The sequence below is a fragment of the Coenobita brevimanus genome, chromosome 89 (assembly GCF_032717465.1).
Source record: "Coenobita brevimanus isolate Jiangsu-jjx chromosome 89, ASM3271746v2, whole genome shotgun sequence".
Taxonomy (NCBI): Eukaryota; Metazoa; Arthropoda; class Malacostraca; order Decapoda; family Coenobitidae; genus Coenobita; species Coenobita brevimanus.
Window position 1 is genome coordinate 22,077,425 of NC_137042.1, and position 21,869 is coordinate 22,099,293.

General features: G+C 44.4%; 1 protein-coding gene across 1 annotated transcript in view; it reads right to left on the reverse strand.

Annotated features, from left to right (window-relative positions):
- Window positions 1–429: 429 nt before the first annotated feature.
- LOC145411449 (cubilin) overlaps window positions 430–21,869 on the reverse strand; it is a 269,231-nt gene continuing 247,791 nt past the window's right edge. The window contains exons 3-4 of the mRNA XM_080281490.1: window positions 6,714–6,899; window positions 430–5,067 (exon numbers count right to left, since the gene is read on the reverse strand). Coding sequence (XP_080137616.1) covers window positions 3,001–5,067; window positions 6,714–6,899 — 2,253 coding nt within the window. The 3' untranslated portion in view covers window positions 430–3,000. The remainder of the gene's footprint in view (window positions 5,068–6,713; window positions 6,900–21,869) is intronic.

Genomic DNA, 21,869 nt, shown 5'->3' on the forward strand with positions numbered 1-21,869 from the left:
TTCTCCCTCCCTTCCCGTGTCTCACCCCGCCCTTCTCCCTCCCCTGCCATACGTCTCCCTCTTCCATCCCCCTTTCCCCTGTCTCACCCCTGCATCAGCCCCCCTTTCCCCTCCTCTGAGTAACCTTTCCCTCTCTCTTCCCCAATCTCATCCTTCCCTCTTACTGCTCCCTTTTGATTCTTCCGTTCCCTGCGTCACCGGCTGTCACTCTTCCTTCCTCCCTCTCACCCTTCACTCTACCCTCCCTTGCCCCGCCACCCCCTCCTTCCCCCTGTACTGTCTCCCCTTCCTTATTCCTCATTCCCTTGCCCTCCCTTCCTTCCATATTCTCCCCCTGTTTCAGTCTTTCTTCCCTCCCACTTTCTATCCCTCTCCATTTTTCTTCCTTCCTCCTTCCTCCCTCTCTCCCCTTTCCTTCTTCCCTCCTCCTTCCTCTTTCCTGCCTCCCGTAATTCCATCTATTTTCCCTCTCAGTTTCTAACTCACCTCTCCCTCCATTGTTTTCCCCTCCTCTCTACCCACCTATTCCCACTCCTCCTCCTCTCCCGTGCTCGCTTCCTTGTCCCCCTATCTCCGTCTGCTGAGTTTGCACTACATGGCTTCTCACTATACGGTTGACCAGTGCATCGTGTGCTGTGTGTCGCTCCTGTCCTCTGGTTCCGTACAGTTGTGTTGAGTCATCCACCTGCCCAGGGTGGTGGCATTTGACCAACAGCAGCTTGGTTCCGTAGCCGTACTATTACAATAGGGAAACCATTTCACCTGAATTACAAAGCCGTGTCATCAGAGCCACACAACATGTCACCAGAAGCTTGTCAGAGAGGGGTGAGAGGTGTTGAAGGGTGGAGGGGGGAGTGGTGTGTATGTGCGTGTGTGTGTATAGTGACCATCCAGCAGTGGGTTGATAATGGGTGAACAGCGTAAAGCTGAACGGGACACAACAGAAATATCCGACGGAGGTTCCAGCTCACTGCATACACCTCAGCAGTGTACTTTTTACATGATTATAAAGTTTTCTTTGACAGGAATTAATTTGACATTTTACAGAAGGATGCCAGTTGGCTTGTGGCCTCTTTTGCTTCCACCACATTTTTTTCATATCTTATGATGGGAGAAATCAGTTTTTCAAACAGGTACCACCATGTAGGGATCGAATGGGTTACGTCAGGTGGCTATTTAATTTATTATTTTTTTTTATGTCAGCGGGTGTATCGTGGAGGTTGGGAACCACTGATAAATGACTCATACAGATGTTTTGCAGTGTTCTAGCCAATTCAGTCATTTGACTTTCATATCAGGCAAGCTGGGTATTGGTCAGTCTGTACACCCACAATCACGTTAGGGGAAGGGATCAGGGAGAGGGATCAAAGGAAGATAAGGGATGCAGGAGCAGAAGAGGTGTAGGAGACACTTTAGTGGTTGAGGAGGGAGATGCCAGGGGCGTGGGACCAGAGGGAAGTCGAAGGATGCAGGAGATAGGTGTGAAAGGCAGTTTGGTAGGTGGGATGTTTAGAGGGGTGCAGGAGAGAGGTGAGAGAGTTTGGTAGAGGTAGAGACAGGATGGTGACAGGGATGTAGGACCAGAGGGAAGGCAAAGGATGCTGGAAAAAGGATGAGAGACAGCTTAGTTGTAGGAATGGGTCAGGGAAATGTGGAGCAGAGGAGGGTCATACAAAACACTGCAACACAAACGCACTACATGAACTACTCGAAAATACAAAATGAATAGAGCCAGCACTCTAAATCTTACAGGTCCCAAAAGCTAATACAAAAGAAAACAATTACTACAGAGTACAACCTAGGAAGAAAAAGACTATATATTCTATGTAGTTATATAGCAAATCACAACAAACAACCACAGAGTCTATGTAAATACTTAATATTATGTACAAACACCATACAGGAATGCTCTCATCATTTCTACAAACAGACTCAGTTGACGGGCAGACTTCAGTCGTCCATCAGTTGTAGAGACAAACTGAAGCCGTTCATCAATGAACGGATAAACCCAGTTTTACCATCACATCACTGATGTCATGTCTGTTGAACCATCATAATCCGAGCGGCCCTCCTCAGCATCGTTTGTCTCAACGTGGCTCAAGTAGCCTTCTATTTAAAGATTGTTTGGAAGTTAGTATACAAGATTTTTAATGTTTTGCAGCTCCAGTAGCTGATACGTTATTCTTTTTCTTTTTGCTAACAGACGATGTTGATTAAAATTTAAGTGAATAGATTCTTTAATTATATATATAATAATTTGTTGTCCGGTGGAAAGGGGCAGAATCATCATTTATATATAGTCAGCAATGGCTACGTGTTGTTGGATATATGAAAAGCTAACAGATATGTTAACTTGAACCTTCACACTTGGGTAGTGATTTCTGATGTTAATGTAAACATTGTATCCTTTGCCATGGATACTGTACCTTCCATATTTGTACTTAATCCAGAATTTGATTCTTAGTTATGTTTATAAATGAGTGCTGATGCTAGAGGCAAAACAGAAGGAAAACAGAGTGATGTCAGACCCTCAGCTTACATCACGCTGAACTTCATGTATATATGTATTTATATACAGCCTATCTATCTGACACTAATATGTACTTAAGCTTTATGCAGTATTACAGCTGGCACAAACTTCTCCACAAGGAAGATCACTCGTAGTAACTGTACACTAAAGGTTTGAAGAAGGCCCTAATTTGTTGGAGGGACCTTTAAAGATTTAGTTCTGTCTTGTGTAGTTTGCAATGGAAGAAACACTTGGCTTTCACTGCCACATTGCCACCTGCTGGTGCTCAGGAATCCACTCCACATCTTGATAGTACAGTAATAGTGCATTTGTGTTTCCTGTACATTGGTATGACCTTCCACACACTACCTGTTCTTTGATCATTGTAGCTTGTGACTCACAGACACTTAGTGGACATGTGGCGGTGGGTTGGGTCGAAGCACGTGGCACTTGCCGGCTGGGTCGAGGCACGTGGCACTTGCATAGTTGTCTTAAAAGGAATTGTCATCTGGCCGCTTGCGACAGTTGCGGCACACGAGAATGATGACTGCCACGGCCACCACTGTACCCCCTGCGGCACCCAGACCCAGAGCCACGTAGTTGAACTTGGAACCGGTGCGCGAGAAGCAAATCTCTGGCGCCTCATCATGCTGGGCTGTGCCGGTGGTGTTGCCGGGGCAGTTGCGAACGCCATTGCACACCTGGTTGTTGTGGATACAGGCAGTCTGGCCGGGACACACGAACTCACACTCCCCCGGTGCCATCAGCTTGGAGGTCATGACTGTGCCGTCGCTGTTCCTTGGTAGTTCATACAGCTCCGTCCATGTTAGCTTGAAGTTGGAGTGTCCAGGTGCTGAGGACTTGAAGTGGATGATAATGGCACCTTCATTGAGGTCACGAGATTTGAGAATGGTGGCCTTTGTCTCGTCCCCAGTGTCGCCTTTCTCACAGATGATGAACTCGGGTCTGTCTCGGCCTGGTAAATACACCTCAATGACTTCTAGCGAGCAGTCATTAAGTGAGAAGTCCAGCTGGTCCACATACAACCACACATCCCGCTCCTGTTTCACCCTTAGCTCCCATATACAGTGTACATCCTCACCATACCCACCATACACGTAAGGCTCATACTTGGGGTAGATTATGTTGCCCTCAGTGGAAGCTGGGATGACGGTAGGACCACATATGGGGCTGTGGATGAACTTATATGTCCCCTCAAATATTGGTGTCGTGGATTTAAAGTAGTTTTGCATGGCGTTGCGGTGATCAATGTGCATCTCCAGAGTGAGGGATGGCCCATTAGACACGATACTTGGAGGAGGGCGGTGGCCAGGTACCACATTGTCGCATATGCAGACGTTTGTACCATTGCGGAAAGGATCAATGATCTTTAGTTTGTCAACCTTATCATTGAGACAGTCGCTGCAGGGATCCTCATTGTGCTTGAAGAGTGTAGAGTTGATGGTGAGGAGAATACGACGGTACTGGTAGCGTGGCGCCTTGAAGTGGTAACGGCACATTACGTCCTCCTCTGTCTTGTACAGCAGTGTGTTGAGGGGGGAGCCAAACTTACCCTCGGGCCTCACAAATGACTCAAACAGTTCATCACAGAGAGTGTCTTCCACAGGTTTGCCGTAGTGTGTGTTATTGAAGAAGTCATACTGAGCCCAGTAGTAGAGAGAGGATCCATCATAGCTGCCTGTGCGACTCTCAAACTTTACAAACATGGCACTTCCCGTTGATATGAAGTCATGTTTCTCCAAGGGACGAGAGAAGGTGTCGCAGAACATCTTCATAATGCGGGCGTCGTCTTCACGGTCAGCGTCATAGATGATAAGAGTCTCACCACAGTCGCCATCATAGGGGCGAATGGGAGCCTCGATGGGACGCACACGGAAGGACGGGAAGTACATTCTGACCACCTCGTCAGGGCGGCCACGGATGAGGTAGGAACAGGAAGTGCTGGGAGGGTACCAGTGGGCCAGGGACAGGAAGGTAGACTCCTGACCGCGGTCCACAGTGTCACTAGAGAACACCCAGTCACAAGTCCCATTCCTTGAACCACTGGTTTCCACATGACCAGGCCAGTTACCAACATTGAAATGGAAGCCCGTGTTGAGGAAGGGCCCGGCTGGCGACGACACAAACTCCACCATAACGTCCTGACCTGACCCGATGATGGAGTGAGGGAAGCGACCCATCCCACAGAAGGTGCCGATGAGTGGGGCGTCCTCGTTCTTGCCATCGTACACGCGAATGAAGTCATAAGGGCAGTTTGTGCTGAGAGGCCGCATTGGGCACATCATTGGGTTCTCACAGCGCTGGCCATCCACGTTAAATTCTTCATTCTCGATATACAACTTGATGAAGGGCATGCGAGTGTTGAGGTAGTACTTGCAGTTGAGGTTGCGTGGGTAGACACTAGGGTAGCCAGGGGATTGCACAAAGCACGACTGCAACTTGCAATCCGTGAACACCCTCTCGCAGTACGTCCCCGGCACCACCTCGCCTCGCCGGTACGGGTACAACATCGAATTGGGCCCAAACCGTCCGTACACCTGGTAACAACAATATAGAGTTAGTTGAACACTTCCATGTTTGGTAGCAGCATCAACTCCTGTATGAATGCACTTATTATAAAGACTAAAACCATTACATTCGTCTTGAAGGATTGCAGGTAGTCATAAAACCTCCATTATCCTTTTCACTGCGTTGGACACTAAAGAATTTTTTCCATCAAACACTAGGAATATTGTTGATGTCGGAAAATTCCAACAGCCATATAGTTTGAACCATCTCCTTTGATCCTTCTGCTGATATGTGAACACCGACATTTATTATGTAAGTGAATAATTTACGATTTTATCCTTAAAGAAACCCAGGTAATCATGTGGCTAAAGCTTCAGGGTAACACTAAATTATTAAGTTCTAAGAAAATCTGGCAATCATATAATTAAAATATGGTTAATGTTATCACATTTTTGAGAGAGTAATCCTGCATAACGTTTGGGAAAGGTGTACCTGAAGATAAAAATAGAAGGTACTGTTGTGAGGAATGCAGGAAGTTTTAACATTAAGCTGTTTAAGTCCTCTCGCTGATATGGACTTTATTGGGTACTTTACTCAGGCTGTTTTGTTCATCTGAGAGTTACCCAGGCGGGGTTAAAATACCTGTGTAAGGTAAAATAAGGTGTGTGAACGGGCGCACACATACAAACTTGTATATACATAAATAACTGCACCCTCATTATCCCTCTTTCTCTCTCTCTCTCTCTCTCTCTCTCTCTGTCTCTCACACACACACACACACACACACACACACACACACACACACACACACACACACACACACACACACACACACACACACACACACACACACACACACACACACACACACACACACACACACACACACACACACACACACACACACACACACACACACACACACACACACCTCACTGTCTTCACTCAAAGCCTTGCTCTCCTTCCTGCCTTCTTTGACCTCTCGCTTTCTTAACTCTCTCCTTCCTCACCTCTTTGTTTCTCTCCTTCCTCCCCTTTCCCCTCCCACTCCCTTGGCTTCCCCATTACCTAAGTCTCCTCTTCTTTCCTTTTCTCCCTGCCACTCACTCACCCTCCCTACTTACCTCACTCCTTGTCCCCCTTCCTTTCCCTATCCTTGCTCTAATGTCTTTCCCAGTCCCTCTCCCTCACCCTCCTTGCCTTCAGACTCCCCCACTCCCTCGTCACCTTGGTAATTTCCCTTGCTGTCCCTCTCCCCCACCCCGCAAACTTTCTTCCTCCTCACTTTTCACTCTCACTTCCTTGTCCGCCTCACCTCCTTGATGCCCCCTTCCCTTTCCTCCTCCCATTCACTAGCCTTACACCATTCCCCGACTCATTCCCCTCACTTTCCTAAATCCGTCCCTCCCTCTCCTGACTTCTGTAGCTTCCTCACCTTCCCTTTTCCCACTCCCCAGCTCCCCCTCTTTTCCCTTCTCTCTTCTTTTCCCGGTCCCGTCTTCCCTCCCCGTTTCCCGCTCACTTTTTCCCTCTCTCCTCCCTCACTCTCCTGGTCCTACATCTCAGCGCGGAATGAGAAACTGAAATAATTCCCCACTCACTTCCTTATTCCTCTCTCCTCACCCCCTCTCCTTTTTTCCCCTCCTTCTTCACTCCCTCCTCCATCCCTACTCACCTCCTTCTGCATTTCAACGCGGGAGTCGAAGCTGAAGTACGTCTCCTCGGTGAAGTTGTTGACGCTGAAGATAATCTTGACAAACGAGGTCTCCGAGATGAAGGTTCGGGTTTGCTCGATCTCGCCACAGAACATGCCCAGGTTCTTCCGGTTCGACACATCCGTCTGAGCGTTCCCGTCCATAATCTGTGAAGGGTGAAACGAGAGACGGCTGGCTTTACTCTGTGGGTTGGGGAGAAGTATTCATATTTGTGTGTATGCCATGATCTGTTCAGGGAGAGACGGGAGAGCTCTGTCTTGATCTGAATCGGGGTGGGTGAGAAGTAGAGAATATATATTTTGCTGCAAATATTTGTGCAGTCTCTCAGAGAGGTCATTTTTTTTCCTATGTATAAGTTTTGAATTATGTTTGAATTTTTTCGGTGTGTACCTTTAATTTTTTTTTGTAAAGGTGTCACGATTTTTAGATTCTGTGTGTGGTATTAAATATGTAAATCAGTGATCGGCAAGCCTATGCAACTTCCTGCCTATCTGAATCACGTCCGCCTACTTGTTGCCGTCCATAATCTGTTCAGATTGAAGCAGAAAACGCTTTCATTCACAGTCACCTTTCTTTATTATTATTATTATTATTATTATTATTATTATTATTACGTGTGAGTTGGGTGGTAACTGGTGCTATTTCTTTGTCATGGGTTTCATTTGTGTGTACTTTATGAAAACATGCTGCTAATACTTTTTAAATCAAACAGCATATATCATTGTCTATTTATCTGTTGGTCTCTCTGTTTGTCTGTTGGCCTAAATCAGTAAACATCTGTCAACCTGTGCACGGTGACACATATGATGCATGGTAAACTGCATATTGTTCTTAACCGAACCATCGAATGCATACAATTAAGAAATGTTTCAGGATCGTAAAGTGAAACATGGATAGGATAACCAAACGGCAGTGAGTCGTATACCAAGAGATTGTATAGCAAGGATCATTTGTACTGGAAATAGGGTAATGATGATGATGATGATGATGATGATGATGATGATGATGATGATGATGATAATAATACCTGTCTGCATTTCATGATTATCGCAGCACATCTTTTGTGTGAGTATGTATGAATATTTTCATTGATGATTGGAATTTCAAGAGTAATATACTCTTTATTTGCACTCCATATATATATATATATATATATATATATATATATATATATATATATATATATATATATATATATATATAAACACACACACACACACACACACACACACACACACACACACACACACACACACACACACACACACACACACAGAAAGAGAGGCGGAGAGAGAATGATTTTACTGCATTGAGTTAACTGAGTCCTGTCAGAGCAGCCCTTCCATCAGCCATCACCCAACGCCAACCCACGTTGACACACTGGGCCAGAGAACATAGAACTTGTACACTGGGTCAGAGAACACAGACGAGTACAAGAACAGATTAGTACATTCTAGCAGAAACCATAGAACATGCACACTGGCACGCCCATACCTTAGTACAATGTTTTAGAGAAGAGAGAACTTGAACGCTGAGCCTTAGAACAGACTCTCACACAGGGACAATATAAGACTTGCACACCGAGGCAGAGAACACGTACATGCCCTAACTGTGAAATAGAATCACGTGAATAGATGAGCATTTTGACCCAGACTGTACATTAGCGAATGGCCATTAATCCCTAATTCCAAAGCACAATAGATTATTATTAAGCCCTTCACCGTGATGTGGATTTTTTTAATAGTACTGCAGTTATACACAGCTTTGTAAAGACATCTGGTTAACAAAGGATTGAAGTCTACAGTTAGCGACCCGGTAAGACACTGAGTTGCGAAGTACTGTACCTGTGTGCATATGTGTGTTTGGGTGGGTGAGTGTGAGTGAATAAGTGAGAGAGAGTTCATGTCAGAAAATTTTGCGAAATGTGCGGGAGAGAGTCGAATACGTATGAGTGAATAAGAGAACTGAATGTGTGGGTAAAAAATAGAGCTTGATTACGTAATAAGAGCTGAGTATTCCAGAATGAATAGTTGAATGTATGAGTGAGAAAGCTGAAAATGTGTCAAAGGTGATGAGTGTGTGCGTGAAGGAATAAAAAGCCGAGAGACGCATCACCTCTCTAAGTCGAGCTCCTCACACGAGATGATCACCAACATTACCATATCTTCACCATTAGGAGCCAGGCGGAACGTGGGGGTAGGGGGCAGGGGTCTGGGTGAGGGCAAGGTGGGAGAGTGAGACACGGGGCTATCTTCTTGTGGGCTTAGAAGGCACCTCACATAACACCTATTATTATCAGATGGCACGGTGATAGTTTAGTGTGTGTCGGTATAATACAGAGATTAATAATTTACACAAGAGAATGAATATGAGAAATTTGGTGAGGAAGAGGTGCTGGATATCCTCTTGCAACACGAAATTGCGTCCCAGGAAAGAGGAGGAAGGCTGGGAAAGACGGAAAGGAAGGATGGATGGTGATGAAAGGGGAGCAGATAGGAGCGAGGAAGGGAGGAGGAAATTGAAGAGAGAAGGGAAGCTGAGGAAAAAGATTAGGAACGAGGAGAGATAAAGAGTAACTGGTGAGAGGGGGCTCTGAGAGAAATAAAGAGAAAGAAGGAGCAGGAAAATTTGACTCATACCGTAAGAAAAGATTGCCTTAGTTAAAATAAATTAGGCGCTAGAAACTGTAACTTTATTAAGACGTCGCTTTACTGAAGAACTTAAAGTAGTGAAGGGTGAGCTATAAACAGCAGTCCAACGAGAGAGAGAGAGAGAGAGAGAGAGAGAGAGAGAGAGAGAGAGAGAGAGAGAGAGACTGACTGACTGACTTGTGTTGCGTCGCGGTTGCAGTTGTGTCAGCGGGATTACGTGTTGCAATCACTGTGTTCGAGTGAGAGGGATTTTCATTTCAACACGGCAACACCACCAATGGTTTATGTCTCGCTAGCTTTCGTTCATGACACACTCACATTGATCCCTGTGCGGGTTTGCGGATCTCCTTATGTTTCGTTCACGCTGGACGCCACTCTACCTCACATATATCATGCAGTCCTCTTTTATTCACAGCTTTCCTCATTTATTGTTTACTGACACTGATTTCATATTGTTTCGTTCAGACTAGGTCGTGTTCACATTATTTTCAGATTGCTTCCTTAATGCCAGGCTTCTCAGAATATTGTCATTTTGTTTCGTCCTGATCTGTGACCTAGGAATTTGCAGTCTCTCGAGTCTTAACTTCTTAAAAGGTTAACATTGTGCCCCTTGACACACATATATAGCCCCCCCCCCCACTCACACATTCCAAAGATCCCCCAGACATCACTAAAATGACCTGGCTGATCCACACAAATGGACGCCACGACTCCACTCGCCAGTAAAGTGTATGAGAGGAGGAGAAGGAAGAGGAGGAGGAATAAAAAAAAACGAAGAAGGATGAGGAGGAGCAGGGAAAGGAGCAAGAGGTGGAAGAATGTGATGATGATGATGATGAGGAGGAGGAGGAGGAGGAGAAGAAATAGGTTAGAGCGAAATGAAACACAGAAACAGCAAAAAGTAAGCTATCCTGAAAGCATCTTATGACTACCTTCCTTTCCCTTCTCCTGCACTTGCCTCTCCCGTCACATCCGCCAATCCACTTTTGTAAACAGGTCATAAACAACTGTTGGCACTATGATTGTAATTACTGCTACCACCAATACCACTACAATAACAGCAACGACTACTACTACTACTACTACTATTACTGCTACTACTACTGCTACTACTAGTCACGTTACTCTGAATCTGATGAAGGGACAGCATCTTTCCAAGGCAGGGACAGTAATTCCTGCCGTTGATGATAATGGATGCTGGTGAATATAGATGAGGAGATAAATTGTGAACCAAATGAGATTCAGAATGGTGTCTCTCACATCAGGTTCCGCCTCTCTGAACTTCTGGTAGAGTCTGTGTTTGTTTTTCGTCGATGTGTGGGCGTCCGTGTTTGTGTCCTTGTTTTTTTTGTGTGTGTTTGTGTGAATTCTTGTGTTATAATGGTGTCCTGCTAAGATTTTTGCCGGGTTTAATTTTCAAAGGTCTGTTTTCATGTATTCTTGTGTTGGTTATGTGTTTATGTTCCTGTGTATGTGGGGAGGGGAAGAGGTTGTGTGTGTGTGTGTGTGTGTGTGTGTGTGTGTGTGTGTGTGTGTGTGTGTGTGTGTGTGTGTGTGTGTGGTCCTGATCCGGCGGCGTAGAAAAGAAAGGCGCTGGAGGTCTTTAAGTCGGCTCAACCCCGGCGTAAAAACCGTTTGAAGGCACAAAGTTGTCCCCGTGTAATTACTCAACTTCAGACGACACACAGGCAGGGGGGAAGGAGGAGCGGAGGCAGGATTACGGAGTGTGTGGGAGGAGGAAGAGGAAGAGGAAGAGGAGGAGGAGGAGGAAGAGGAGGAGGAGGAGGAGATCAGTGAAAAAGAATGTTGATAAAGGAGAGGGGAGGAGGAAAATGGGAGGGTATGAGAGAGAGAGACACACACAGACAGACAGACAGACAGACAGACGAAAAAGGATATGGTCAACAAGAGATGGTGAGAGACAGCAACGAAAAAAGGGGGAAAGCACAAACAGTTGGAGAAATAGTGTGTGATGATGAAATTTTGAGATACTGAATATTCGCATTTAAACAGTGATTCTTAACAATGTCCCGATCCAGAATACACTTTTAACGAGGCTTCGAATAAGAGGATGTAGAATTTAAAAAACACGACAATTATTTTTCTCCTGTAACTAAGATTTCTTGTTGCGGGAGGTAGTGCAGTTGAGAAGTTTCTGAATTCTTCATACGTTATCCTTCTTTGCAAAAAATAAATAGTAATTGCTGGAGTAAATTGATCGTTTGGCGTTCATAAATCAAAGTCCAGGAATATAATGGTGAGGCGAGTGAACAAGAATAAAGGATAATGGCAAGGTAAATAGAAAGATTGGAGAGAAAAGAGCAGGAGAGAGGGGGTATGAGAAATGAGAGGATAAATGAAGGTTAGAGAGAGGAAGAGAGAATATACAGAAAAAGTTGCAGGGATGTAAAAGACAGAAGATGTAAGAAGATAATGAGAGGAGAGAGAGACGAGGAATATATGGGGGATAAGAGGAAAGAGAATATGATAGAAGGAATAAGAGGAGGAAGGGAAGACAAAGGCTTGCCGAGCTCCCTGACTGCTGGCTGGCATGTATCAGTCACCCCCCCTCCCCCCCGACTCCCTTGGACTGCCCCCCGGCCCCTCGCAGCCCCTCATTCGTCTTTCACTCGTCCCCTCTCACCCTTCCTCACCTTTCCTGCTCCTCACTCCTCTCCCTCATCTCCTTTCATCCTCCACTTGCTTCCTCGCAGCCTTCCCTCGCTTCTTTTTACTTCGTTTTTGCTATCCGTATCTCACTTTCACAGACTGGTCACACACTTTGACAGGAGCTGCCGAAACCCTTTTGACTCAAACTTGGTCTCAAATAGCAGTATCTCCATATTGAATATTGAGTTGTAACATATGAAGAAGTGGTATAAAAACGATGCAGCGCCACGGTATTGCCTTGCTCCAACATTTACCTACGTGAAATAAGTTGCAAAAGGACAAAAACCTCGGCCAAGTTAGGGTAAAAGGACTAAAGCATGGTCTAATGTACCTGCTGTTGTTATCTTTTTTTTTGTACGTTCACACACATTTCTCCTTCCTTTACTTTGTACTCCACCGTGTTCCTTTGTACTCCTTCTCAACCCTCACCCCTTTCTTAGCTGTCACTCACCTTCTCACCCCTCTCCCACTACCTCCTTGCCCCTCATTCATCCCCCTGTCCCCATCCTCCCCCCTCCTCTTACCCTAAAACACACTTCACCAGTACACCTTTAACACACATACCATAAGTGAGAATGTGTGTTTACTGAAGGTGTGTGTGTGTGTGTGTGTGTGTGTGTGTGTGAGAGAGAGAGAGAGAGAGAGAGAGAGAGAGAGAATTACTTCTGTGTGTATATTTTGTTCTTGTAATATGTGCCAGGTTAGTGAACGTACCCTTAATATGTAATGTTTGTATACCAGTGATGTGCGCTTTGTGAGCGCGTGACGAGCGCGTGAACGCCATGTTATCACAATTTCCCTCTTATATAAAATTGTTGTATAGTCGGTATCTTCAATATGTAATTGCTAGAGTTGATGCCAAAACACACAGTGTTACGACGGAGAACATTTTTAAGTTTGATTTCGTGATTAAGGCGTTCACCGATTACAGCCAAACATTCCATTGGAAAACTCGAGATTCTAAGTGGTTCCTATACTGTTATGGGTGAGCTTTTAGTTGGTAACAAAATTTATTGAATGAATGAATCACATGCATAAAGAATTTCAATTCTACTTCACGTAGGAGTAAAGTTATTACCTTCTGCTTAGCGTGACGATCGCTTATTTCCAAACTTAACTGAGAGTAAACATCGTTCGCTCGCTCGTAACGAATTTATCCATGACCAAGAACGTATTGTATAACCGTTTATTTACGTCTTACGTATGTTAATGCACAAGTAGACAATATATAGTATAAGATTAAGATATGTATTTGTAATTATACGTAAATCCCCCCTCTTCTCTCTCTCTCTCTCTCTCTCTCTCTCTCTCTCTCTCTCTCTCTCAGGCGAGGGGCCTTTGATTGGGTTCTGGTGAGGGGTCCTGGGGCGGTATTGTTGATTTAGGAGGATCCCAGGCTCCTCCTTCATACCACGTTCTTTTTGCAGATGACGGATTGAAATTTCCTGGTATGTTATTTATCCCGTCTGTGTCGATATGAAAAAAGGCATAACGTAACAAGACCCCACGGGAATACGGTTGGTGAAATAAGGGTAAGAAATGAAAATATCGACTTAGCTTCAGCGACACAAACCTTGTACTGGAATTAAACTACTAACAAACGTACGCACCTTGATGGTTCTTTATTACTAGCTCCTTACGCACTAGTTCATGTAATTCAGCTGGTGGCGGGTTGTAACTAGGGTCTTACTTGATGACAGGCTGCATGTGGACAGCCCTTTTGTCACCAGCTTAAGGCGGGGGGATCTTACGGACGTGTTCTTAATACTAACAAGGTGAAGGCGCAGGCAGGTCCACAATTTCAGACTGGCGTATATGGAACAGCTGTACTCACTGGATGTGGTTAGTCTGCATGCCGCGTTGTAGAGCACATTCAGCAGCGAGGAAGCGCAGCCATAGATGTTTTATTCTCATCATAGGTTCTACGAACGTCTGTCTGAAGTGGGATCTTCTATCTATCTATCTATAGCCCGACGCCCTAATCCCGCAAAGAGTGGCCGCAGACAAAACGCCTTCAAGTCGCTCTGTCACTTAAAAATTACCGGTTTTACTACTTTGGTGTTCGCTTCTCAGGTCACAGGTAAAACATGGACGGCACCTGACTCTGATTTTTTTAATGAATTACATATTTGCGATACAGGTCACACCAGCCATGATTCAGGGTTAGGTAATTCCAACAAAATGGACTCCAGCTACGATTATTTATAAGTATTCTGGCAGAGCTACATCAACGACAATACCTGTGACTGGATCATAACCACTTTATGTATTTATATGAAAGGGATTGTTACGGTGGTGGTGGTCATGGTAGTGGTGGTGGTGGTGGTGAATTTTGAGCTAATACTTCTACAGTTGTGTCTCCCTCTTTAGTGTCTGGATCCTTACCAACAGTTGTCTGAAAACAAATAGGATAACAATATGATGATAATGATGATGATGAAGAAACAACACCCCACTCCCTCCCCTAATTAAGTTGAATATATGTTCCGGAAAGATTGTGAAATTAATAATTACATGAAATTAGGAGAGCTTAGTTGAAGCAGCGTTCAACTTGGTTGCATATTAGTATTACGCCAGATTATCTCACACAAGACCGTGGAGGGTTCTAGGGGAAAAAAATCGCCAGAGACGAAAATCAAGCCGAGGGTTTTTAATAATTACCTAAATTAACCCAATCGTAAGTAATCTGTCCACATTTGATTTAAGCCAGATTAAATTTGCACTATATTTTCAATTTACGAAATGAATGATTTCACTATTTTCTTCTATTCATTACATTGAAGAAACTGACACCCGAGGGGAAAATGGGTGTAAAGAGCAAGAGCAGCAGTCACGAGGGGTGGAGGGGGAGGTAAGAGCACCTGGGGCCGTCATGGTCAGTAAACCTAAGGGAAGCTTCAACAGGTACCGGGTATGGCATCACTGGGAGGCATTAAATCCATTCATGAGAGAGAAAGATGACATGCACAAAATTACTGTTTAACTCTGCAGTGGTAGATCATACAAGTCGATAGATATGAACTACGAAAACAGTGGAAGGAGTCATCTCCATTGCAATTGCATCTGCAGCTTGTACTGAGTGGATTAAGACAGACAAGGCTTATTTAGTAATTCGACCTCTGAACTTCGATGACATCTTAATCATTTCATCAATGATATTTTTCGACGATGCAATTCAGCATAAGAGTGACTTCTGCAGCTAGAGGGGTTAGCTGTCCATCTTGATATGAAAACATTAGATGATTTGTGCTTTCACTTACGGAAGGCTGACTGTCAGCTATGCCTGGCACGGGAGTGTGTTGGTGTCTATCAGAAGAAATAGTTCATCGTGTTGCCTCTCAGAAAATAAGCTGGGGTATTGTTTATATCCCGTCAATGGTTTCCTCACCGCAGCATTTATTAGCATCAGAAATTTCAGAACCTCCGTCGTTATAACTCTGTTGCCACTGCCTGGCCTAAAGGTGTTTTGGTTCCACTTCTCCCCTCATTAATTGGATGAAGAGCAAAGTTGGTGAGGAGAAAGTGGAAGTTTACACGAGAGAAGGAGGGGGCCGTAGGGCACCGAAGAGAGGTTAGGAAGGAGTAAGGACAAGGGGAAAGGAGGAAAAGGGAGAGGAAAAGCGATGTATGAAGGAGAAAGGCGGACGGAGAGAAATAACAAAAGATTGGAGGGAGAGAGAAAGGAAGTGAGATATATTGACAAGGGGTGTGAAGGAGAACGAGAATGGGAAAAAGAGGAGAGAGAGAGGAAGTGGGATAAGAGGAAAGAATCGGATAAAGGGAGGGAGATTGCGGAGAGAGGAAGGAGAGGGTGAGGGAATGATAAAAGTAGTGACAGGGGAGACAGTGAAATGAAATGGGAACATAGACAGACAGACAGACATTTATTTGTGGTGTGTATTATGTAACATACAATATGAGAGCGAGAGAGAGAGAGAGAGAGAGAGAGAGAGAGAGAGAGAGAGAGAGAGAGATTGACAGAAACAGGACGGGAGCTCTTGAGCGGGACGGGTTAATATGGAAGTGACGGGAGAAATGATTAAGCGAGACGGATACTGACAGGAGTAGACGCTCAGGTAAAGGAGAACGTGTAGAATGACGGACAGGTGGCAATTGAGATGGCTTATATAGGAGGGGAAAAAGGAAATTGATGGATTGACAGCGGGTATTGACATAATCTGGCACTCGGGTGAAAGGAAACAGCCCGATGGGGACAAACGGGTAAACAGACACAGATGGAAATGGTTTAAAGGGAAAAAAAGGACGAACAGACAGATTGATAATAGGAACTGACAGCATGAACTCCCCTACGATGAGGAAAAGGCTAGTAGACAGCCAGGTTTAATGAGGAGCTTTAGATATGACAAAATGAAAGACAGAATTGGTTGATATGATTCTCCATTGAAGAGAGTCAGACTGAGTGACGGACAGACCGGTTGGGATTGTGAGACACTGTAGGTTGGAAAGAAAATACGAACCGACAAAGAAAGTAAATTAATGTATATTTACCTCAAAATCATGGTGAGAACAGTGACAGGTAGATATTATGAGTCTATGGAAAGGAGATTAAAGAATAATAACACTGGTAGACTAAATGATATATTGATAGACGGATAATTAAATGTTTGACACATTTATCAGTGTAAAATAATCAAGGTAACACTTCATTATTAACAAACATAACTCTTACGGTAAGGGAAACACATGAAAAATCTGTAAGCTCTATATTTCGTTAACGCTTTGCACTACAATTATATCCCCATCATCAGTGAGTGGGTAGTCGGACGAGTCAAAGAGTAAAGAAATGAAGCCCTTTCCTGTTTTCCCTCTGATCCAGTTTAAAGCAGAATGAGGCATGAAAATTAGATGAGCTTAAGCAGAAACGAACTGACACACAAACAGACGTTGGTGTAATGGAAAGCAAAATATAAACACAAATACGAGCAATATAATGGGCAAACAGGAAGAAAGAGATGATGTGGAAAATAACATCACTAGGAGGTTCTGTGTATACTCTAAACTGCATACTCGTAATATTGTTAGGCAGTAGCGAGAATATATATTGAAGGGATTAGTGGAAATTACCTCTGACATTTTCTCTTCAGAGCTAACTTATAAGCTTGGTAATATCATCAGGGGGTAACAGGAGGACAGTAAGATAATTAGGGTGAATGGGTTAAACAGGAATAATCGAGCTGAAGTGACAGCCTAACAGACAGATAGAAGTGAAAAACATGTAGGAACGGAACATGAATCTCTCTCTCTCTCTCTCTCTCTCTCTCTCTCTCTCTCTCTCTCTCTCTCACACACACACACACACACACACACACACATGATATATACCGTAATATATAATAGGTAGATATAATTTCTGTCCATATTATATATATATATATATATATATCATCTCATCTCATCAACCGTTTGTGTGTCCTCTGTAGGACCGGCCTATCCCGACTGAAGTCGGGACGATACAGCCAATGTATCTCTACCAAGTGGCTTAGGCTGTCTAGCAGAGATTGTTTGTAGGGTGAGAAGTGCTTGTAAGTGTAACTGTAGTGTTGGAGTGGCATTGGATATGTGTGTGTAGTCTGTGAACTAAGTGTAATCGGCCCGCGCAAGCCGACTGGGTGCAAACATACGTTATAGTATGCGACACTGGTTCAACCACAGCACCCTTTGTGTCCGCCAATGCAGTACGTGGCCTGAAGAACGCTCCCAAAGTTTATTACCCTGGTGGGGCGCGAACCCTCATTCTTCAGTGTACGAAAACGCACACTGTACCACAGAGACTCCATACATACACACACACACACACACACACACACACACACACACACACACACATATATATATATATATATATATATATATATATATAAGCAAATGAGACTCGATTCTTTCGAGGCCGTTTATTATAGTGCAAGCTATAACTGTGTTATCTGTCCTATAAGCTTAATATAATGAATCAAGTAAATCAGGAAGGTTCAGTTTAATAGAACCCAACTGCTTGAAGATTACTGACGTTAAGCTGTTGTAAGTTTAGTAAAGTGGAACTCTGTTCGTTTACGCCTGGTCGTCAGGTCCTGTGCCCCCTTAAGTAATATGCTGAAAAGTTAAGGTAAAGGATGCCATTTTTCATTTTATGCCTCCTCTAAAACTGGTGAACTTGTGGGTTACTTTATGTGGCTCAGGCGGGTCGTATATTATAACTTTGTTGATTGCATGCAGAACACACACACACACACACACACACACACACACACACACACACACACACACACACACACACACACACACACATCCTTGTAACTCGACATCAAAACATGGACAATATTATAGCCACAAAACCAGCCTCTCGGAAATTATTTAGGCTGGGCTCTTTTCCTGCGTTATCCAGAATTATACTCAGGAATAATTATATATTCTGGGGGCGTAGCAGCCGGAGGAGGAGGGGGGAGGGAAAGGAGGGGACTGGGAGGTGGGAGGAGGAAAGTACGAGGGAAAGGGGATTGGAGGAAGAGAAAGAGAGGGGGGGGGGACAAAGAAGGGTGAGGAGAGAAAGATAGGAGTGAGGGAGGTAGGGATAAGGAAAGGGAAGAGAGAAAGATAGAGGTGTGAGGGAGACAGGGGCAAGGAGGGGGTAGTAGGGGATGATAGGCGGAGTAAGGGAGAAAGGAGGGAAACATAAAACTGATAATTCTCTCTCTCTCTCTCTCTCACACACACACACACACACACACACACACACACACACACACACACACACACACACACACACACACACACACACACACACGGCAGAGTGAATCATAATACCCACTTTCATTTTGCGAGCGCGAGTATAAAAGTGATAAATAGGCCAAAGACGACACAAAGCCACTGAGGCCAATTTAGTGTTGTGGCGTGTGGGGGGAAGCTGGCAATTTTTCGAGTCCTTATTTCTTCATTGTAAACGTTTTTGGACATTCTCCTGGTCTTATTTCTTCATAGTAAACGTTTTTGGATATTTTCATGGTCTTATTTCTTCATAGTCAGTGTTGTGTACATTTTCTTGGTTTTATTTCTTCATAGTAAACGTTTTTGGACATTTTCCTGGTCTTATTTCATCGTAGTAAGCGTTGTGGACATTTTCCTGGTCTTATTTCATCGTAGTAAACGTTGTGGACATTTTCCTGGTCTTATTTCGTCGTAGTAAACGTTGTGGACATTTTCTTGGTCTTCATTTCCTCATAGTAAACGTTGTGAGCATATTCTGGACGAACTACGCTTTAATTTATGCAATTCCTGCGGCACAAAAGATTAAACTTTTTGCTCTCTGTGACAATATATTTTACTGACAAAGTTTTGTGTAAATTAGTTACAGTGCATTTTTCTTTCCAGGTTTCAGTGATTTCTTGGAGTTTTTTTGAAGAGTTGGTTATACAGGAGGAGTGGGTTAATTTACCCTTAACATAATAGGTCATTAATGCATTTTATTTCCTTGATATCATCCTGAAGCACAACAGAGACCGCATAGCTCGGTGCTGTGTGGTGTGGCGGTGTAGAAGTGTTGTCTTTGATGTATATTGATATCCACACTTTTTTTTTTTATATTATTTTTCTTTGTGCTTCATTCCCTGCACACCTGATGATGCACTGTCTCTCCTCACACTGCCATGACCGGGACCCTCCTATATACAGAGGGTATTGCTGTACTGTTTTCTCCTTGACTTGGACCAGATTTTCGTCCTTCTGTAGTTTATTTCACTTATTTCAGTGACAGGAAAACAAATTCTTGGGTTCTAGATCTAATTCCTGACCAGGATCACAGAGTAGTGTTAATCTTTTGTTACGACTCAGCATTCACGATGGAGACATGGCGGGTTGAGGCCAAGTTTAAGTGAAAAGAGTTTAGATAACCATGTCGATGAAGGTTGTGATAGCACTGGTGATAGTGGTGCTAACGTGATGTCCTCGTTACTTGTACTTTGCCCGTTTTACTCTGACTTGGCCTAATATCGATGTATCTCCACCTTGAATGTACACCTGTAACAATGAATCAGCTCTAGAACATGATGTTAGTCACGAAGGAGTGCTTTGGAAAGGATGCAGAGCTGCAGTATTGTCCTATTCTACGATCGAGCTGTGTGAAATTAGCCGTAAAAAGATTGAATTCTGGGCCAAGTTAAGGCAAAAGTAGTAGTGTTGCAGTGCGTGTTGTGCGGCTGTGTGAATGTGGCGGTTTCTGGTTTGGCTATGTATAGTGTGACAATGAGGTGTGGCAGTGTGTGGTGTGTCAGTGTCTTACGGCAATGTGTGATATGGCACTGTAATTTATAACTGCTTCAGCTGTGGTGATGTGTGAGAAGTCAGAGATGTTGTTTTGTGTGGCAGTGTGAAGTTAGCATGTTTTCTACACAGTTACATTAGGAACTAAAGTTTGGTATTGAAGCACGACTTCCCTTCTTTACCGACCCTTATCATATAGCACAATAGTAGTTGTGATGGTAGGAGAGAGAGAGAGAGAGAGAGAGAGAGAGAGACGGGAGGGGGTGGTAGGAGGAACCAGCCAGACCTGACCGACGCCAAAAGCTGATGTCCTCCATTATAAGATCAAAGGACTGGTGACCAACTGATGAAGTCGGGGAAAGTGGTCTATTGGGGAGGGTGGGGTAATAAAGTGGAAGAGGGACGGGGAGAGGAGGGGGAGTAAGGAGGGTAGGGGAGCAGTAGAGGGAGGGTGAAGGGAGGGGGAGGAACTGAAGGCAGAGGATAGGGAAAGGTGATGAAGGAGGAGTGGAGGTGAGAAGAATGAGAGAGGAGAAGAAAGGAAAGGGGGTGAGGGAGGAAAGGGAAGGGGATGTGGTGAAGGAAGAGAGGAGAGGGGAGAGGGGGAAGGAATGAGGGAAGACAAGGAAGGAGGATTGAAGGAAGAGAAGGAAAAGGAGAGGAATGGAGAAGAGAAAAGGGGAGGGGAAGGAGAGGAAAAACGAGGTATGAGGGATTAAAAGGAAGAAGAACGATTAGGGAAGAGATGGAAGGCGAGGTTGAAGGAAGAGGGGAAGGGAAGAACACTGAAGGGAGATGGGAGGTAAGGAGATAAGGAAGAGAGAGAGAGAGAGAGAGAGAGAGAGAGAGAGAGAGAGAGAGAGAGAGAGGAGGTACAAAAGCAAGAGGGCAGGAGTAAGATCATAAGATGTTGAGGAAAAGAAAGAAGTCAGTGAACACTCACGAAGGGGAAAAGATGAGTAGAGGGAAAGGAATGAAGGGAGAGAGTGGAAAATAAAAAGGTAGAGAAAAGGGAGGGAGAAGGAGGGAGACAAGGTGAGGAAGGGAGGGAGGAGGAGGCCCGTTATAAAAGAAGAGAAGAGGCGATGGACTGAGTCAAGTGGACAACACGTGTGCCAAATGAGTTTCCCCTCTCTTCTCTCGCGCACCCGGCCCCCTCCCCCATGCCATCTTTGATACCCTCTCCCATCCCCTCACACATCCACTTCTCTCACTCTATCCCCTCTTTGATACCCTATCCCTCCTTTCCTTTCTTACATACCCGTCCGACCCCATCCCTATTCTCTCCTTCGTACTTTCTCCCTTTTTCCTTCCCACACACTCAACTCCCTTCCCTGTTTGACAATGTCTTCCTCCTTCCCCTCACACACCCTCAGTCTTCCTCCCATTTCCCCTCTTACACTTTCATCCTTTCTTCTATCACAAGTTTCCATCTATAAGACACGTCTCCCTTTATGATCCCCTCTTTCACCTTCTTCCTTCTTCTCCTCCCCCCTCTTGAGATTCTCCTCCACGTCCATCTCT